The sequence below is a fragment of the Drosophila grimshawi genome, unplaced genomic scaffold (assembly GCF_018153295.1).
Source record: "Drosophila grimshawi isolate 15287-2541.00 unplaced genomic scaffold, ASM1815329v1 contig_311, whole genome shotgun sequence".
Lineage (NCBI taxonomy): Eukaryota > Metazoa > Arthropoda > Insecta > Diptera > Drosophilidae > Drosophila > Drosophila grimshawi.
The window spans coordinates 13,990,393-14,012,500 of NW_025063098.1; the positions used below are offsets into that span (position 1 = coordinate 13,990,393).

General features: G+C 40.3%; 1 protein-coding gene across 4 annotated transcripts in view; it reads right to left on the reverse strand.

Annotated features, from left to right (window-relative positions):
- The window catches only part of LOC6567704 (nephrin), a 72,464-nt gene that overhangs the window by 27,627 nt on the left and 22,729 nt on the right, over positions 1-22,108 (reverse strand). For all 4 annotated transcript variants that reach the window (XM_032740185.2, XM_032740184.2, XM_032740182.2 and 1 more), the window contains exons 2-3: positions 20,920-21,718; positions 1,059-1,191 (exon numbers count right to left, since the gene is read on the reverse strand). In XM_032740185.2, coding sequence (XP_032596076.1) covers positions 1,059-1,191; positions 20,920-21,211 — 425 coding nt within the window. In that variant the 5' untranslated portion in view covers positions 21,212-21,718. The remainder of the gene's footprint in view (positions 1-1,058; positions 1,192-20,919; positions 21,719-22,108) is intronic.

The window sequence follows — 22,108 nt, forward strand, 5'->3', positions numbered from 1 at the left end:
TATTTGCCTCTCCCCTCGTCTCCCTTTCTTTTCCTCTCTCTCTCTCCCTCTCTCTTTCTCTGAATTTGTTGTTGCGTTTGCTGTTGTTTTGCTGCTGTTGCTGTTGCTGCGTGCCACGTCGCGACTTTGGCAGCTTTGGCAGCTTTGCGCAAATTGCAGCAATTTGTTGCTGTTTTAGCAAATTACTCTGTTTATTTCGTGTACAACACTCGACATTCTGAAGTTGGATTGCTGGCTGTTACTGTGTTGCAGTTGTTGTTTATGATTATCGACTGGTGGCCAGTTCACCTGAATGTGTCTGATAGTTGTTGCTGCTGCTGTTGCACGCAATCCACGTGGCTGTTCCACTTTAAATGCGAGCAGAACACATTGAAAATTTATCAACTGAAATTTTTGTAAAAGCAAAACTGCTGGCTAAGGGGCATGGAGAGGTGTCTCTTCGTATGTGTGTGTGTGTGTCGGAAGGAGGCGTGTCCGATGCGTATGTGCGTGAAAATTTGCTACACTTTAGCGATGGCAACTGTAATCGGATGTGCTTTACATTTATTATAACAAAGTGGATTATGACGGCATGGACGGGCGCATCCTTGCCCCCCACACACACACACACACTCACAAACACATACAGACGCGCTTACACAAAACACTTCTTCCGGAGTCCTGCGTAAAAAAGGCGTCGCAAAAAAAAAAAAATCAACCGTGCCAGGCTTCCAGGCGAAAACACAAAGAAATAAAAAAATGTACACAAAATGGCAGGAAAAAATGTGAAAAATGCGCCAAGTGTGATGGCAGCAAAGGATGTTGACGATTACTTCACGTTTTTGATGGATGGCATTCGCATGCAGGATGTGTTCACGTACGTGTGTATTTGTTGGTGTGTATTAGTGCATGTGTGTGTGTGAGTGTTGGCCACTTGGGCAACATTTCCGCCAGTCAGCAGCAGCTAGAAGCATCACTTAGCTGACGGTGTTCTGCTTCTTTTTTTTCGTTTACCAACTAAATAGTTTGGCCAGCCTTTGAAATTGATTTGCGTTGTGCACAGCAGAATTGCAACTTACCTGTACAGCGGTATGCCGGTGGTGTCCTTGAACCAAAGCAGCAATTTTACCGAGTCCTGCGGCGTGGGCGGCGTCAAGTCGCAGGGCAGATCCACGGTCTTGCCGGGTGCGGCCCAAACCAAGCGTGCGGGTACTGCAATAAAAGTTGACGTTTGTATTAGTAAAACATGAAAGTTGACGCCACAGGAACCAGAGCAGAGAGTCGAGGTCGGGTGCAGGAGAAACCAATTGAAGTTGTCAGGTAGGAAGCTGGCGTTGGCATTGCCACTGATAAAAATATATATTTATTCTTATTTGCACATCCTGTATGATGCGGCTGATTGTTTGTTATTTTAACACAACGCTTCCGCTTGCGTTTCGCGAGCGACAGACACAAAACGAGGCCAACACATGGCATGAGGAGGACCAAAAGATGAGGAGGACCAGCAGGAATGTGGGATCGAGCAACGCCAAAACAACTCCACCCCTCCATTCTCAGACTTAGTTCATTGCCTGCTCGACTCTTCCGTTTGCCGGTTGTCGACATCGACGTTGTCCTTATTGCTTCTGCTTGTTCGAGTTTGTTATTTTGGCTCTCAAAAAAAATATATATATATGTATGTATGTATATATATGTGTATAAATATATTTATACATATACTCAAAAATATTTATATATCCTGGCAAAATATTTCGGTTCATGCTAGAGTGGCTTACCTCGAATTTTGGGTTCGTGTTTTGTGTTATTTTATTCGTCAGGGTAAACTGTAAAATTCTTGACATTGTTTCCACCCGCCTGGCGACATTTTCTTTGTATAAGTATTGAGATATATTGATGCTCAATATCTATACCCGCTGCAGCTTCAGGTGTGATTCAAGAGCTGCAAACTATAGTTAAAGCAGCGCTTGAAAATTTTGCACAAATTATGAAAAATTATTGCAAGCATAATGCATTTTTGTTGTGTAAAACCCACATAATCCACTTAACACCGGGAGAAAGTGAGAAAATGCTTTTCACATTAAGGATTTAGCAGGACAACAAAGCAAAAATGTCATCTTCACCCACAGCGACAACATCAACAGCAGCAACACAATAACATCAAAATTCGACGCATTTTGCAAACATTTTTCTCACGCGTTTTTTCAATGCTGTTGTTTGGTTATTTGTCGCTCCAGCACTTTAATGCTCAAATGTTTTCAAGCAGCTTTGCGAAAAGTGGAGTGCAAATCTGCCCGAACCACGTACTCAACTATAGCATTACCTGCACAAGCAAAGGATTAGCGTAGCGCAGGCCACAGTTTTATGCATGCATTCTGAGCGCTGAACGTATGCGTATTAGGAAATTATTGAAGCATGGTACCCGCAACGCAGCTGGCGAAGAACAGAGAGAGAGAGAGAGAAAGTGAGAGGGGGAGAGGGAAAGTCGGGGTGCCGCAGAGCCGCAAAGCCACACGCCATTTGTTATATTGCTCTGCATACTTTCCGGCAGGCGCATTCGCTGACAGCTTGAGCAAAATGGCAAACATGGCGGCGACACAGCTTCCGCTTTAGCTCGCCGACACCAACAGCGAACAGCGACTGCGGCGGCTGCAATTTGTCAACGCTTTGGCTTGCGGCAAACTGAGCAAAAGTGCGATACAGAGCCATAGGCGACACCTAGTCGTAAATCCTTATGAATGGCTCGCTGGCTGGCTGGGTGACTCTGCAAATACAAATACAGTTCGGGGGCAAGGAGCTAGTTTATATGTATATGCTTAGTTGTCGCTGATTCTGCCTGTTGCAACGTCTAATTAAATACCTTGTGTAATAGCTTTGAAGTTGTCCAGCAGCCGCAGCTTTATGGCGCACGTGCACCCTTCAGTTGCCTCGAGAAGTTCTATTTATAATTGGACTGTGGCATATGCCCAGTTCTTGCTGTTGGCTGCAATCGTCTGCTCATTTTAATGATTTATGCATTCGTTTAATTCTCTTATTGGCAGCCCAGGGGGACGATGACGACGACTTTGATGTCTGTTTCGCATCCAAAATAGTTGCTCTCTCTTCCACTCACCCACACTCTGTCTCTATCTCTCTCTCTCTCTCTCTCTCTGTCTCTATCTATCCCCTATTCTCATGAGTTTTGAGTTCTACCTGCACCCCAGCCGCGTTCCCAGTTCCCAGTGCTCAGTTCATTTTGATGTTTTGTTTTGACACATCGCATTATTTGCGCCTATTTTTGGCTGCATGTAAATTACTTAACACAAAGTGTCGGCAAGTAGCGTGGGCGTGGGGTGGGGGGCGGGGATGCGTTCTCCCAATTGGAATTTTTACAGCTTGTCGAAGATACTTGGAGGTTCATTATTTAAGCATCAGCGCATTTGACAGGCTCTCAACATGGATCAATTAATAAACATCGGGGCGTGTGTTGAGAGTGCTAAGAGCTTATGGCTGTTTTCTAATTCTAATTAAGTCAATATCATTGGAAATGTTAACGGAACTTTTTGTTATTAATTCGAAAATAAAAGAAGATATATGCGAGCAAGCTATAAATAAATAACATCAATTTCCAAACTCCAGCAATATACAATTTTACTAATTTTTAATGTGTATGGGCTTAAAAATGTTTAAGTACAAATTGACAGCACAAAAGTGCCTAACGAAACGAAATCCAATTTATGGGGCCAAGGTAACTGAACTAAAAATAATGTCCGTAATGAGTAAAAAAGTTTCCCTGCGCAAATTTCAAAGTTTCAAACTGTTATAGGAGTAAACATTGAATGCGTATATGTACTAATATGACTTCTAGTTGGATATTACTCACTTATTACGCACGAGTTATAGCTCTTACTTTGCTCTTACATTTTAAAAGTAAAATATTATGAAAGTTAAATATTATCTATGCTGGGTTATATTTTCATGAATATGTTTGCCGGGACTTGTTTCTGCAGTTGCTCACGTTTTTAGCAGCCGTTGTAAGCTCGCTGAGTCGATGTCTAAAGTCGAAAATTTAACATGCCTTGTGCAGATATTACGCATACGCAGCATGAGGCTTTGCATGCATAAAACAGCAGTCGTAAAAGGGCGTAGCAAACATTTTGTGCAACATTTGCCTAGTCCTCAATCTTCACGCCCTCAACCCAAGCAGAAACCACGTTGCGTGCCCCAAGACATTACATTAATTATGCAGGCAACAGGCGGTAGAACCGAGGAGCATTTTCTGTGGAATTTGAACGCTTTAAAATCATAATATTTGCTTGGAAATGGAATTTGCCGTAAACTAAATAATGCAGCTTTATTATATTAATTTAAATGTTTGTGTGCAGTTGGCCCAAGAGTTTAATGAACTTTAAGAATAAATAAATAAAAATAAATACATATGAATGTTTTTAATATAGTGTCCACAAAACGTGTCGCTAAACAAACTAGATATAAACGGCAGCGTGCCAAATCTAGCACGCAATGTAAACAACAATAATAGCAGCAGCAGCAGCAGCAGCAGCAGCAGGAACAATAACAACAAGAGCAACATATACAACAACGAGTAATACAAATAAATGCCAGAGCGCTAGAGGGAAAAACAAAACTTGGCAACCATTCAATAGCAGCGAATTTCTATGCCTTGTTTTAGTTATTTTGAATTTCATCAAATTGTTTTATTGCACAATTTTCAATTGATTTTTCATTTTTTTTTTGTATTTTTTTTTTTGTAAAAGTTTGGGCTTGTGGGTTGGGCGCTAGGTGGTTGAAGTTTACGCGCCACATTGCCAGCGCTGTGGTTTTTGTTTGTTGCGGTTGCGGTTTTGTCTTTTACGAATATCTGCTTGTTGCACATTTAAAAGATCACACAGAGTTTTAAGCGCATATAATTAAACCTTATTGAACACATCCTTTCAGGCTCTAAATAATATTATTTCTATGTCATTGTTGTGATGAACCCAGTGAAATCCTTGAGATTAAAAGGAAATTTACATATTTTGTGTGAAAAATATATAGAATCACAGCAATCACTGCAAAAATTTATTGTAAAGTTTGAGTTATGACTGTGTTTGTGTCAGTGGTTATTTACTAGCTTCTGGCTTTTGATATGGTTGAAGTTTGATTGAAACATTTGCTAACGCACACAAATGTCAATTACAAGTGCAACAAGAAAGTTAATTAAATAAAATTAGCACAACTTATCATTTCGAGTGTGTTTGTGTATGTGGGCTGTGTGTGTATGTGTGAGTGAGTGAGTCAGCTAATGAAAAGTTTATTTAGAGCACCAGCAACTTTGAACTAAATTAGAGGCAATTGCCAAGATAAATATTTGAGTTTCACTATTCACTATTCACTATTCACAGCTGCTTCGTCTGCCATATGCTGTTTTTTCTGCTGCTGCTGCTGCTGCAGCCTTTTAAATATTTTATACAGCTGCTTTTGTCCTGTTACATTTTTTGTGCCACGCTGCGGCACATTGGGGCCAATTGTTTACATTTAAATTGTACATTATGGCAAACATACACAGCACAACACACACACACACACACACACAAACGGCTCGCCACGGCCACAAAGTGTTGCAAGTCGAGAGCGAAAGTGGTTGCCATTGCCACGGCGCCAAGCAACTGTGGCAGCTTCCCAGCCACGCCCCTTTGCAACGCCCCAGTCGAGTATCGTCCAAGTCGTCAGTGACCCTAATGGACTTTCTCACACTATTCGCATGCATTACGGACTACCTAACAGGGACAGCCTTCCCTTCTCCAACGGAATGTGCACAAAACTTTTAAAATGTTTACTAACACACATACTCACACACACACACACACACACACACTCGCACACACACACACACACACATATACACACACACTCGAAGTGCTTGCTAATATGCATGTATAGGAGTATTTACTTATAATTAGAAACGCCGACATTTTTTGGTCCCCACATCGCCTCCCACCTGCGGTGTTTGCATAGTTTTGTATGCAGTTTGTATGGCTGCCATAACGTTATGCAGCAAATAAAGTTAACAACTTTTAACGGACAAGTACACATAACTTTTGTTCAGCTGGTGTATAACTTTTTGCTTTGCTTTGACCAGAGCGTAGCTTCTAATTATGATGCAAGTTGTGTGTGTGCAAATATTTCTCACAATCATCATCATTATTATCATCAGAAGCGCGCAGCATGCGAAAGCATTTTCCCAAAAATTGCTGTGTCAAAAAATATTTTTATATGTGCAGGCAAAAAAGTTGGCGCCAGTCACAGAGTCTCCGAGCGTCTCGCAACCAAGCAATAAATGTAAGCGTCAAGTCAATTAGGCAAAATATCAAAAAAAAAAAAAAAGTATATAGTATCAGAGTATACAAAAATATGGGCGACTATTTGGCATACGAGTTGCTAAGCTGCTTATGGCTGACACACAAAAAATAACGCTTTAATGTTTTTTTTTTTCATTCTGGTTTTTCTCATAAGTCTTTCAAGTTGTTGCCACCTTTATTGGTTGTTTGTTTCGTTCGTTTTTCATTGCTGCTGCTGCTTATGCTGCTGATTTTGCTGGGGTCAGTCGCTGTCAGTGAAAGTTTTCAAATTAAATTTAGCGACGCCATTTTCAATTAGAAAACTTCGTTGGCCAAGTCATTCGCAGGAGCTCGGCGCAAATTCAATGGTAGCCGCAGGAGGAACTTGAGCAGGAGTAAGCAGAACCCATAGCAGCAGCATTAGCAGGAACAGTAGCAGCAAAAAGTTGGCATCCATCTCATCTGTAGTCTGTGCCTCATCATCGACCATTTCAAGTTGTTATCAGTTCTTGAGCTTCCTTTAGGCGATGGAGTGGATGGTGGGTGACATGGTCCCTTGTGTGTGCCTTCAATTAAAATGCGTTCGCTGTCATTTTGAACGCCGTATTGCACTCGCTACGTGATTTAATAATAAAATACGAAAAAATATTCCAGTCAGCGCTTGTTGTCCTTGCCGTTGACGGCATTGTTGCCCGTCCATTACGTGGCTCTTTTGGCTGTTCGTCTTCGTATTTTTGTTGTGCTGTGTTCTGATGTTCTTCCTGCTGATTTGGCAACTGTTGCTCGAGCTGCTGCTGCTGTTGCTTCTGTGGATTCGAGGCCACACAGAGTCCTTACAGCTGAGATGCTTTTAGCAGCATGGAATTTCATATAAAATTTCCTATTAAATATAGTCAGAACTGAATTGGCAACTTGAAGCACTCAACGCTCTTTCGAAAGCATTTGCGATAAATAAGCAGATTACGCATACGCAGTGTGGCCATCAATTGCACACAAAGCTCTCATTGTGAATAGCAATAGCAATTTAATGGCACTTGTTATTAATGAGAATTTCAGTAACTACTTTAAGCCACGGCTGCATTTTTGATTTATGCGCAATACATATTCAAATATTTATCATATTTCAATTGAAAATTATTGAAAACCACTTGCCGAGTATAAACATTTTTAATGACCGCAATTACTGTAAACACACACACATACATACACACACTAGCAAATTATGTAATTTTATTTTACGTTAATTGCTGCACTTTCGGGTATTCCAAAAACATAAAAGAGTCGAGTGACCCAGCGGTTGCTCTAATAGCGCATAACTTGATATAAATTTAACAAACACATGCTTTTTATGCACACCAGTAAGCGGGAGTTGGGGTGTAGGGGCATGTGCCTGCGGTGTGCTGTGGCACGAGCGAATAAATAAAAAGCAAGAGCAGGCTGCACATATTGCCATGATTTATAAAAACGAATGAGTTTTTAATTTTGGCCAAATGCAAACACAACAGCTTTTAATGAAATCAGCTTTACAGTGAAAAAGGGACACTCTTTCAGTGCGATTTTGATATAACATTCTGGCTTAAAATAAAGTGCAGTTTTTACGCGTGGAAAACACAAACATTGTAGTTAGTTATTTAACACACACTTATTCAACTCCCAGTTTCGTTAAACATCACTTTATTAAAGCGATTTACCTAATGAATGGTGCTATCAAATTTTTAAATCTAAATCTAATGAAAGAGTGAAATTAAGCGTTAAATTGTGCTAAAATAGAATCATTTTAATAAAGGGAACTTTAAACTACTGCAAAATATATGAAAATTGTTAATTTTCGCTCACTAAGGTAACATTTTTCATCACAATCCATTTAATTTCAACAAAATATTTATTTTTTTGCTCTGCAATTTTAGATTATCAGCATTCATAATTTAAGGGTTTTGTCTATTTTAATAATTAAAAAGATAATTGAACTTATAGATATTTATATAATAATTATTTTATTGCCTTTAAATTCAACTCCACTTCAATTACACGGTTAAAGCCATACTATAAATGAAGATAAAATTTGAATTTCAAATTTAAGGCATCTTCATAGTTATGTCTTATATTGATATGTTTCAAAAGTGGCAAACTCAATGTTCACATTCAGCCGAATCACTTGGCCAACAAAGAGTATGAAAATGGACCGCAATGAAAATAATGCACCGCAATTTCGAGGTGTAGACAAAGAGGGAGTCAAGGGTCGTGTGGACGAAGACAACTGCAACTGGAAAATGGTGAAAATGAGCAAATAAATTTTAAAAAAGCATCCAGCAGCATGAGCAGCGTTGGCAAGGGCGTTTAAGAGTAATATATGGCAATGGCATGCAGCAAAACATTTTTGCAAACGTTTCAGGCAACCACAGAAGCAACAACTACAACTACAGCAACAACAATAACCTGCGACAGCTACTGCAGCATGCAACACATGCTGTGCTACATGGCTCGGGCTGTGTAGTTGCAGCGACATTTTTGGACACCAACTGGCAAATGACAGGGCAGAGAAGGACTCGCTCCAGCAGCAGCATCAGAGTGCGAATGAAACTAGGACAACGCTTGGACTGTGTGTTTGACTGCAGTACTATGCACTATGGTCGAGACATTGCGCATTATTTATACGCGTGTTTATTATTTTCAATTAAACTGGTTACTGGGCACTTATCATAGATAAACATGCTCGCTTGACAGCGACTGACTCATGTCCCTGACAGCAGTAGCGGCAGTAGCAGCAACAGCAGCAGCAGCAGCAGCATTGACTAGAGGCAGCCAGAAGTAACTCACAGATACGAGCTACAAATAGTTTTAAAATGACGCCCGCTGGCACTAAGGGGCTTTTTATTTATAGTTCATCTTCAAGTTGTTGTCGTAAAATTGCGTAAAAATCATTTTTGAATTTGTGCCAGTTTTTTCGTTTTAGAAGCAGAAACACACAGTCCCTGCCCTGTGGCACCAATAAGTACATATATATAGTATATAGTATATATATAAATATATATATATATATATATATATATATATATATGTGGCTCGTTGCTTACGATTTGAGAATTTCCCCGTGACACAAGCAAGCTAAAAATTTATTTATGTGTTTTTAATACAATTTGACGTCGATTTTTTTGGCGTTCGTGTCTTTTAGGGCATTACTCACCAAGTAAATATTTTGTATACTTGACTATGAGATGCGAATTTTGATAGGCAAATGTAAATTGCTTTGTTTTTTTTTTCATTTGTCTGCCATTGGTGAAAAACGCTGATTTAACTGGAAGATTTGAGAAAATTAACTAACCACCAAAAATGATGACACTTCTTTAATTTCGGCATTATTTTGACATTATTTGTTTAAGCTAAAGCTAAGTGTATTCATTTATCCATTTACTCACTTATTTTAAAGATTTTTTAATAGCCACGTTATTCTCTTTTAACGATAATTATGTTTTTTCAATTCCCAAACAAGACTATAAATTAACTTCGTAATATTTTTATGTAAAATATCATATTATCCATTTTACAGTTGAAATTTTAAATGTTAAACATAAAAAATAAAGCATTTGGTAGCCCAGCGAAAATGGTTCGAAAATTAAAGTTGATGTGTCGCCACATTTGTGTGTTGCAGAAGCAGACGAGGCAGAAGAAACTGCAGAACAATAGCAGTAGAACAGACAGCAGCCGAAGTGAAAATCAATTTAATTGCAGCTGACAATTAAATTAACGCCGAATTAACAGCGACACTTCGCTTTTTGCCGCCAGTCGAAACACTCGACCCATCTTTGCATCTTCCCGTGTTCCATCAGCCACCTCAGCAGCCAGGCAGCTCCCAATACCCCAATAACACTCCACAACTGGCTGGCAGATTGGGGAGGCCAGACAAAAAACGTCGCGCTGATTTCTTGTCAAACAATTTTTTAATCAGTGTCGCTTCAGTAGCGTTGTCCTCAGTCCTTTCTGCAGTTTTACGGCTCTTCAATTCTGTTCAGTGCTCATGTTATTTAATTTTATTTTGGCTCTTGTCGCCAATTTTAATGTTTGGCGCTGTCCGAGCTCAGCCTGCATTTTTCGAATACCGAAAAATAATATAATTGACTGCACATTTCGGAGCCCCTTTACATTTTGACGCTGACATTTTTCAGTTAAGAAGGCGACTTGTTTGCCTGCCAGCATCAGCTGCTTAATTTGACAAATTCGCATGACGATGAGAAGAGCTAATTAGGCGCCGCAACTGCCGCCTTGGCATTGTTTATCTCATTTACATTTTTTTTTGCTGTTTTTATTTGGACTTTTCCCAGAATTACAAGTCGTTGAGTTTTATGGAGTACCCCACAACGCATCGTACGCATATGCATAACAATAACAATAACAATAACACAAACAGAAGACAGAAGACAGAAGAAGTGCCGCCCGCTGCAAGTTTGTTTGCGTTGCGTAAACAAATAATTAAAGTAATGTGACGCAGCAGCAACACTGTCAGTTTTTGTTGCACTTGCAGCTGCAGCATTTTGCAGCTGCGTTTGCCATCAAGCGCGTCCAGCATGAAGTTCCAGTCGAGCGTGCTTTAGTGATGGGAAACTTGAAGTTTTGGCCCATTTTCGGGCCATCATTATTAATATTATTATTGGCCGATGTGTGTGCGCGCCCGCAATGTGTTGTGCACATGCTGGGAAAGCTTTTAATTGCTTCTTTCTTTGGCTATTGTTGCTGCCTTTGTGTTTACCAATGTGCGTCAGCTGTCGCCAACCCCCAACCCTCAACCCTCAACCTCCAATCCCCAATGCTAACTAGAAGCATTCAGTGGATTGTTCTTTGCTTTTCTTTTTGGTTGTGTTGCTTTTGCAGCTAATTGATTTATTTACTGTGTTGTGCACGAGGGTTGGCAGTGGTAGGGAGGCGTTGCGAGTGAGTGTGTGTGTTTTCAAATAAGTAATTTTATGCTAATTTGACTGTTAATCGAGCTCGCTTACCCCTAATGTGTGTGTGTGTGTGTGTGTACGTCACGGGCACAACACAAATGAAGTGTGAAGTGTTGCCAGCCTTGTTGTTGTTATTGTTGTTGTTGCTGTGCATTGATTGCTAATGAGCATGAACATTTAGATGATTTAATGCGGCGTCCTTTCGCCCATATTTAACGCCCTGACAGCATTTGTGCCAAGCAAGGCAATCAATAAAAAAGAGTACAAAAAGATGGCGAGAGTGTGTGTTTGCTCGCTTACATTCATTTCGCTCTCGCTTTCTCCCCCTCCCCCTCTCTTTCTTTCTCTCTCTCTATCTCTCTCTCTCACACACACATAAACAATACTAGCAATATATCAAGTATACGCTTGCTTAGCCACGCCTAAGTCTAGAAATTCTAGCCAGAGTTGGCGACTTGGTATCAGTTGGCCAGATGATGCTACTTTGGGCCAGACTGCCATAACTTAGAGCCGGCGCATTCAATTTCAGTGCAGTGCCGGGCGAAGCAGGGGGGGCGGTTAGGAGTCACACCTCAGGCCCCGCCCTGTCGCAATACTTGCCTTCGGGCGCAAACTATGTGTTCTTTTGGCCATTTTGTAGCTATTTTATTTTATATTTATTTGCAGCTTCTTTTTAGCTGTGTTGTGACATTTCAACGCTGTTGTTGCTGCTTTCGCTGGCGCTTCTACGTCTGAGCGACAAAATCCGCTTTAGCGAGTTTATTTATATGGAAAATATGTAAATTTACGATGGCGACAACAAGAATAACAGCAACAACATCAACAATAACAACAACAACAACAGCAACAACAACGAGGAGACCCAACACAAACCCAAACACCAGCAGCAAGAACAACAACTACAAATAGAGCTTGTAGCACTATGTACATATTTTATGCATAGCATTGCATACATTTTGGGCGTGTATGCTTAGATTTACAAGTGCGATCTGGTTGGGGAGCCGATGCTTGGTTTGGTTTGGTTTGGCTTGGTTTATGTGGCCGCTGAAAATGACTTAGCCACGGACAACGATTTATATGTTTTCCGAGCGCATTTTGACGCAAAATGAAATGAAATAAGTTGTAGTATTTTTGTGCACAGTCGGCAATAATTTAGATAATATTTTTAATTAAAGCCACAGCTGACAAACAGTATTTACAAGGCAATGGCAATTTATTGGCCGCTGACCATAAATAAATCGAAATTGCAGCTGAAATGCAGCCTATAATGCAGCAATTGTAATTTACTCTAATTTATTTACTTTGACTGATGCTATTTATGGCATTTTATAACTGCACTGCACTTGCTGCTCTCGTTGTACTTGTTGTTGTTGTTGTTGCATTTTCAATTTTGCGACAATTTATGGCCACATATTATGCAAATTCAGTGCCTAATCTCGCCCACTGCCGACAACTTGAACACGCAAAATAAAATTCTGCGTGCTTAATTTAAATTTAATAAATATGCAAATTACGCAAATTACAGGCATCCTGCATGCGACGCCCACTGCAGTTTAGCTGGCCACGCCCACCACGGCTAATTTTCAATTAACGCTTTGACTAAAAACTTCAAGTCAAAGGGTCACTCGACCTGCTGTCAAATAGCACTAGAAGTCAACAACAACATTCTGCACGCCGACATAAATGAGAAGTGGGTGGAAAACGAAGTGTCCAAAAGGGTCCCAAAAATGTGTACAAGCGAGTTGATTACGTGTCTCAAATAGATTTGCCGACAAATTTCATGGAATTTTGGCTGCGAATTAGCAGTGAAAAAAGCCAAATGCCAAACGTTAAAGCCAAAGGGGCGAATCCCGTTTTGCTTGGCATGTTCAAGTGATAAATTCAATTTTCCACTTGAACGCAAAAACCGTTACACGCCCCAACCCCCCACCCGACGAACACCACGAATACTTCGCAATGTATGACTAATGGCGCTTGCTTGCTGGTGGCATCGGCGGCGGCAATCAAACAGAAATCATAAAGGCGTGTTGCCCAAGCATAAAACGTAAACAGGCGGCTCGGATCACTACCTCGAACAAAGGTCACACAACCCAGACCCAGGCCCAGGCGCAGGCCCAGGCCCAGGCACAGCCCCGAGGACATAGCCAACAAAGCGCATGCCGGGCGGCGATAAAAATTACAAAGCTCACACCAAAATCAGCAGCAGCAACAACCAGAACAACAAGCAACATCAGAAGCCTTGGTGTCCGACTGGGTGCGCTGAAGCGTGGCTGTTGCTTCTCTTGCTGCTGCTTCTGTTGCTGCAATGCTCGAGTGTATAATGCTAGTCGTGTCCGGGGCTCGTTGACTGAATGTGAATCACAACATCAGCTAGGATTTATACAAGCATAAATACATACAAGTTAATGGATTAAGGCTTGAGTCATTTGCAGTGAAGAGGGACCAAAAAAAAAAAAAACAATTTTAATTATATCCAGCAAACATGCCAGCAAAATATTTAAGCATTATTGACCAGAAAATGAAAACAAATTATTAATATATTATAAAATCGTGATTTGTTGAGATTAGATTTTAAATTGGAGATGTAAATCAAAATAAGTCAAGAAAATATTTGATCTTCACTGTTTACTTTCAGTAAGATTCTTTCTGCTTTAATTTTATAAATTGCTCGTCAGCAATTGTAAACTACAATATTAATGCTAAAACACTTCAATAAAACCATATTGCTCATACATATCTATCACATAAGTAAATATGCTTGATGACTTAATAAATTCGAATGCGCCAGTCAATTAAGTCAATTGAAGCAACATTTGTTTGTTTAATGAATTTATGATATTCCAAATTCCTTGAAAATGTATTCACTTTATTTATTTATATGTATTTATGCAGGCGCCACTTTATTTATACAATAAATGCCAAGATGACTTGAATTTTTATAGTATTCACTTTCGTTACTTCTATATGTTAAAGTGATGATATTTTCCAAAATGTTTTATTTATTTATACAAAATAGAATCACAATTAATGCTAGAAGTAATAGAATTTTCAATTTGAATATTTACTATTATTAGTTACAATAACCCCAGGTATCGAGAACAAAATCCATGCTAAAAAGGGAAAAACATTTAAATACATTTGAATATACTTAAACACTGGCCAAAAGCATTCATTCACTGAATCACATACAAATGTTGTTAGGGGTATACATGCGAGTAGATGTGTCACAATAGGGTTGCGTGTCTTGATACCCCCTAAAGAGCTATAATTACAGGCTAACCAGTGACTGTGACATTTGCCCCCATTCGGTCTGAGTCTGAGTGATTCGGTTCGAGGCAGACCTTTGACCAGTGGCGCTGTCGTTTTTAATGCGATTTTGGCATGTGCAGACAGACGAAAAGTGGCCAAATAAAAGTGCTCATAAAATTGAATTTTTTATGAGTGCCTTATGGCCGAAAGGGTTAATTTCGGAATAAAAAAACCCCCGTGAAGCGTAGCGTAAAGGCACAAAAGGCAAAAGACCAAACGCCTGTTGACAACAACAAATGATGTTGGCTATTGGTTTCATATATATATTCATGTAGATATATATATATACATAGAAGGGGTTGTCTCGCCATTTGTTGATTCACACCTTTTAGCGTTGGGCATTAAAGACCAAGTGTTGTGTGGCTTGAAGCTGGGGGCAAGGGACGCTGATTAACGGAAGCATTACTCACAGCGAAGGGCGCTCAATCCAGTGCGATATGCAAAATGCTAAAAACATATATATATATCAACTCCAAAGGAAGTTGTAGACTATGAAAGTGAGTAAACTCTCAGTGGCAGCAGCAGCAGCTGTGTCTGCCACACCCTTCCTTGCCGCTGATGCGGACTTATACTGCTGTTGCATTTATTGCGCTTGTTAAAGAGAACGACAGAAGAAGGGGCAAGGAGCAGAACGCAGCAGAAGCGAGTTAAAAAGTCATAAAATGATATTTATTTCATTTCACAGCCGCGTAATGCTTACTATCTGGGTGGTGGTGGTCGTCTCGCGGGTGGCATAAACAGCAACTAAGACGCAACAGTCACTGAAGTCAGCTCCATCTGCAGCAAGTACCGGGCAGCAGGGCAACCGGAGAGGCTCATATTGAAGAAGAAAATGTGCCATAGATTTGCCTTTTATGTGAAATTTATATCTGAGTGCAGCGGTCGGCGAGATAACAAAGAACGTATCTGCTAAGAATTAATGGCGTTTGGGTTTGAGGCTTTCACACACAACTATTTGCCGCTCTTGTAGCGCAGAAGCTTTGACTTGACTTGCCACGGGGGGGTTTCACCAAGTCCTGTGTGTGGAAATGGCAATGGAAATGCGCTCTATCCTTGTGGCTTTTTAATGTGTTCTTGTTAAAGTTTATTGAAAAACTTTGGACAGTCACGTTTGAGTAGTCAGCGGCTGCCCTAACTTATATATATATATATATATATATATATATATATGTATGTGTATTGTGTAAGCATATATATACTACGTAAATAAATATATCTTCCCTGGTCGTTCACTACCCAGAAATAAGACAGCTGCACAAGTGCACGCCCCAACGCCCAATAAAGTGGGCTAAAACGAATTTTCCCGTTTCGAGAAGAAAAAAAATTGAAGAGAAACAAGTAAAAACGACTCGCCAAAAAATACATACCCTTTTGGGCGGCTTTTTTTTTACTATAAATTAAAATATACCGACCAATTGTTGCGACGGGGACTGTATGATATAGTAATCCCACATCGATGATCTTCTGTCCAGATGATGGAAACATAATAATATGCACAAGTGATGAGTTTGGTTAGGATAACTTGCCAAACAAAAATCTTTCTCCTACAAGAACTCATCTTTGGGTCAATTGTTCCTACGGCACATATTTGAAATAGGAGGCGTATCTCAATTATTTTTGTGCAAATGTTGAAAGCGTAACTGGTGTGTAGTAGTGTGTAGTGATCCGATGCTTATAGCTTTTTTTAAAAATGTTAGATATACGATATTTCGTAGAGCTGATGAGTTCGGTTAGGATAACTTGGTAGCTATGGGAGCTATAAGATATAGCAGTCTGCTCTCAATGACTTTTTTATTTGAAATTAAGGAGACTGGGATACAGTAATACGATTTCGATGATATTTTGTCCCAATTTTAGGAGCACAACATTTTTATTTAGTAGGTCTGGATTGGATAACTCGTTAGATAGAAAAGTTTTAATGCAATAACCTCTCCTTTGACTGATTATTGCCATTCAAGTTATATGATACCTTAATCCAATCCCGCTGACTACTCCATCTGTACTGCTGTCTGCAGCAGGACAGCTTACATACTAATGGACGAACAGAAAACGTCTATATTGGCCTTATGTTGTCAGAGATGTCTCCGCAAATACGTTACAAGCTTCCCGACAAAGTGAAAATACCCTCAGCAAGGCTATAAAAACTTTGGTAAAGGAACATTTTACGCTGTTTTCTTGTGAAAGATGAACGGCGTCCGCTGGGACAAGGGGGAGGTGCGCAGCATTCCAACTGTGCATAATAAGGGCGTGGTCATGTTTACTCATAATTGAAATTTCGCGCTAAACAGGAAATAGCGATTGTTCTCCACTCGTAGACACTTGTTGTTCTATTGTGCACTGACTAAAAGCAACAGAGGCACTACAAGCTGTGGGGCGAAGTCGGGTGTAGGGTGTCGGGTGTTCATAAATGCACGGAGTAGTACAGTATTTATGGGCGAAAGTGCATTGAGGCAAATAAAGCCCACATGCTACAAGAAAAAAATAATAGACAGAAGAAAAAATAAAGAATATTGCCTAGGAGGCTGCTTTTGTTTCGCTTGAAAGATCTGCGCCTGAGCGCACAGAAAAGCGGAGAGAATAACAAAGCGAATTCTGTGTAATTCAGATTGAATCTCAGTTCTTGCTCTTCCTCTTCTTCATCTCCTTTTAAAATAAATTTTAAGCTTCTTTTTCCATTTACTTTGCCATCATGTGATATTTACACTTGCCAACTAGAATGTAAGGTATAAGATAACACATTCAAAAGGCGGCAATAGCTTACTGTGGAGATTACCTCAACTATTGTCAATACTCTGATTTATTTAGCTTTTTCCTGATTGGATACGGCATACTATTAACGATACTCCCGCATTCCGTACTCCCATTTCAGTCAGTTTGCTCTGCTATTCCATTCTAGCCCATTTATTTTCCTCTTTTCACTGCATGCCAGTCGCTGTCGTCTGTCAAGTTGCATCGCCAGTTGTTGCCACTTTGTATTCCCGCTCAATCCCCTCTGATCTGCATCGCCATCACCATCACCATCTCCAGCTTCATCCTTGCACGTACTCTATGCTCGAGAGTGACATGTGCTTCCTCTCTGTTATATTTTTGTTCGCCACAGCTCCCAACAATATTTCTGCTGTTATTTTCCACATGTGAAACTGAACTTTGCATCTTGGCGCAACGTGCCTGCTACAAACGCATTGCCACACGGTTGATGGTTCTTGCTGCTGTATGTCTCCCCGTCCGCCACACGACCAATACTGCACTTGACTTGTGGCGCTTCCCGGTCACTCTCCTCCCCCCGCCGAAGCACAGTGCTCCCCTTCTACGTATTCTACGCTTGTGACGTTGTTTTGACACTGCGAATGCGCGCGCGTGTTTATAAATAAATATCCATATATATATTTATATATATCGTGTATGCCTCGTATATGGGTGTACAACACACATATTTATATGTAAATATATACATACGTACGTATGTATACTGGAAATATGTTTGAGAAATATTTACACGCTTCTGCTCACTTCTCCGTTGCCGGATTTTCCCTCTTGGCTGGGCTAGGCTGGGCTGGTTGGCAGCACACATGTGTCGCATTTGGGTGATGGGCAAGGATGGGTGAGGGTGAGGGCACCCCTCGCATTTTTCTGGTTTTCCCTTTGAAGTTCATAAAAATTAACAAAAAATCAATTTACGAACACAAATGACGCGCTGATGAGGAGCAAAGCGACCGTTCCACCAATGTTTACATTGCAATTGAACTCTTTGCGCCATGCCACGCCCACAAATACTCACAGGGGGTTGGTTGCTTGGCATTACGCGTTGCCAGTTGGGTTGCGCGTGTTGATTGCCCATCAAAACAAAGCCTGGCGCACGAGGAGCACAGCTTGAGATTTGCATAGACGCACATCGTTCATAAATCCAACGATAATACCCCGAGCTTCAATTCGATATTTATATATGTACGTGTATATACATAGTGTGTGTGTGCCAGCAACTACGTGCAACACAAGGCATCAAACACAGACAGAGCCAAAAAAAAAAATGAACCAAAAAAAAAAAAAAAGAAAAAGTTGTGAACATAAAAATAGAGAGACGATTATGATGAAAATATTCATGCGACGAAACGAAAAACATCGCCAAGAGCCATGGCAATGTCCCAGGAGTCGCATGGTCGCAGCGTGACTCCTCCCCCCACCTTTCGTCCATCTCAATATATACATGAATGTACATATGTACGTAAGAGTGCCAGTTGTTTATGTGGCAACGTTAGGCAGCACATTCGAGTTCCACTTAAAGCGTCATCTTTGCCAAATGCGGCACTATCGAGTGGGGCAAAAGAGAATACACTTGAAATCCTCAAAAGTCAACGATGGAAACGGTAGGCATTTTAAGCTCTCGAGTGCCGACTGCTAATAAGTAAAGAAGCAGATGAAGCAGATGAAGCAGATGAAGCAGATGAAGAAGCAGAAGATCAAGCACACATAATTAAATTTAATGCTCAAAAGGGCACCGCGCTAAACTCAAGCCAAGAGCGATGGAGTGAGACGAGGCTGCTTGGCCATGTCTATATCGAAGCATAGAAATTCAATTTACTACAAAATCCCGCGAATCGGCGTGGATACACCAAACCAAATAGAAAATGCCAGAAATTGTGTCTCGCTTTTTTGGGGCCAAATCCTGTCATAAATTGTGCCCGGAAATGGCAACAAAAGACAGACGGCCCAGACCCAGAAAATATGCTGATGTCGATGTCGAATTATGATTTGTTTTTTTCGAGTGGCTGACATCCCAAAAATTGGTAAACAGAGAATGGGGGACGGTGGGCTGTAGAAAAGCGGTCGCTTTGGGAATAAGATATGACCGATGTGGCCTGTTTGTTGCTGTTGCCTCAAGGTTACAATAATCTGAGCGTAAATTACAACAACCAGTTGATGGCCTCGTAAAAAGCACTAGGGGCAGCCAGGCTCAACCAGCACAACGGCACTCACTCACACTCGCACACTCTCAGACACACTCAGACACACACGGTCGACCTCGCAAATTATAAAGTTGTTTGGCCAAAACTGCTGGCTGGCAAAGTTTGCATTTAAGTTTTCCATTTCTTCACTTTTCCTTTTTTTTATTTTGCTTTTGATACTTTTTGAAGAGAGAAAAAGAATCTGCAGCACGTTTTAGTAACGCACATTGATAAGCATTTTTGGCAATCGGTGAATGATTTGCAAGTTTGCACAAAGTGCTTGCACAGCCAAACATTTTGTGCCAACGTGTGCGAATATCCAGCACCAACATGTGCTGCCCTTTTTGGCATAGTTTCCAATTCGAATCGGGGGGAGTTAGGGAAGCAGGCATTGAAGGTTTGAGGTTTGCTCAAATGTTAAGTGCTTTGTGCGCTGGCAGGACAATTGAAAATGTAAGTAAATCGCCGCAAGCTCAGTCTTACATATCATGAAAAGAAACAAAAGAGCATATATGATTTTAAGGGGTTTTGATTGCAGCAATCCTAATTTGATAATAGCTAAAGTGATGGCATATTTTTGCTTTGACTGCGTTTCTAGTTTTTCAGTCTTTTTCTATCTGTAATGGATTTCTAGTGGGTCTCAGGCAAGGCATCATTTGATTTTTAAAGTAAAAGCCCCACTTCATCTTCAATTATCAGGTATATGGAGCTCTATATATATATATATATATATATATTTCAGCTTCAACATAATCAAGTCAGAAGGGAAAATTATCACACCTTTTGTTTAAATTCTTTTTTTATGCTCTTGCAAATTTTAATTGTTGGGTAAGACTGGCTTCAGTTTTTGTTTTTTATGGATAACTCATACTTATATATTATAATTATAATTTAAAAGTTAGATTTCAAAGTTGCTTATAGCGGGGAACGAAGAGCCCGACAATCAAGCGAAAATGCAGACAGACCCCTAAAGGGAACAGACGTAGGCGGCAAGCCAAATATCTTTTAGGCTGATATAATCAAAAACGATTTAAGCAGACTTAGAATACTAACGCGTAAGGACGGGAAGAGGTGAAGTATTCTAGGGATACATGTTTTAAGCTCGTAGGTCATAGAAACCCTCAACCCGATAACCCCCAGCTAAGGGATTAGAAGAGGGTACAATATCTTTAATTGGGCCGCAGTGCATAAAGGGATCCAATAATAATAATGGTTTATTCTCCCTTTCATAACTGACTTGCACATTTTATTTCTTTAAGAATTGCCATGCTATAAAATGAATATCGAATTGCTCTAACCTGATTCTTATTTTTCTGTACTGTAACTAAAGTCTTTATTCTTTTTCTTAGATGCAGATGCAGATGCAGATGCAGATGCGTGCGTATTGTGAACAAATTTGTGCTTGCTGCAAGTAGTGAAATGTACTGTACTTACTGTTCTTTTGAAAATCCTGTGACTCTTCTTCCGCTCGTGTCGCTTCCGGCTGCAAGAATAGCAGCAACAGCAACAACATCATCGCAGCGAGTATTGAAACCGTTTTCCCAGAGTCCAGCAGCTTTCGTGTTCTTGATTTTCGATGTGTGTTGTGTCGCTGCCTCGGTTGTTGTTCTATTTGTTGTTGTTGTTGTTGTTGCCTTTGCGATTTTGAGAATGTTTCTGTTGTTGACAAGTTGAGTTGCATTTTTGTTGTTTTGTGTGATGTTATTGAAAACTGCATTGTAGTCATTGCGTTGTGCTCGAACGCAGAAACGTCCCGTCATTTATGTAGCAAACTTCAATTTAGCCAAACAGTCAAAGCAACAAAATTCGTATACCAACTTAAATGGCCACAATACATGTGGTGACCCTGACGCTAATAGACAGAATCCCAGATTCGGTGTATGAGAGTGTGCATGTGTGTGTGTGTGTGTGTGTTGTCGTTTTGTTAGAGCTGTTGTTGGCAAATTCCGTTTCCGTTGCTGTTTCCGCTTTTGACTTTAATGAAGCGCCAACGCGTCTTTAGTTCGCTTTGACTTCGAGTTTGTCCCATAAAAAGCACATTTCAGCTGGCATTTATATGGATGTGTGTGGCTCAGCCGTTGGTTGAATTCTCGGCTTGCTTTCAAATCGCAGGCATGTCCTGTTGTTGTACTGCTGCTACCACGGGAATCTTAATGTCCTTTTACATGTTTATTTGCACTTTTATGGCCCTTTTCAGCATGCCAGAATGGAGAGGCGTCCCTCGGCCCACGCACTGCAAAATATAAAAGCAAAGAACAAAAATCAAAACATGAAACATGAAACACGACGAAACTTGAGCAACTTCTTGGGTTATATCTATACAACACAATAACAACAGCAACAATCAGACAGTCAGCTTTGATCCAATCCATTGCTATGTTTGTGCTTGACGTCGTTTTTTTATTTACCCTGTACCCATTAAAATTGGCTAGGGAGGGTCAATTGAAGTTGTGCTAAAATATACAAGAGGCAAAAGGAAGCGTAAGTAAAAATATTGTTGATCAGCCTTGTCTGGCAGTTTATCTTTCTAAATTTCTGCCTGTCTGTCTGTCTGCTAGATTAAATTTATTTCATTTTATCGATACAAATCGGTTACCCATAACAGTAAATAGATATATGCATT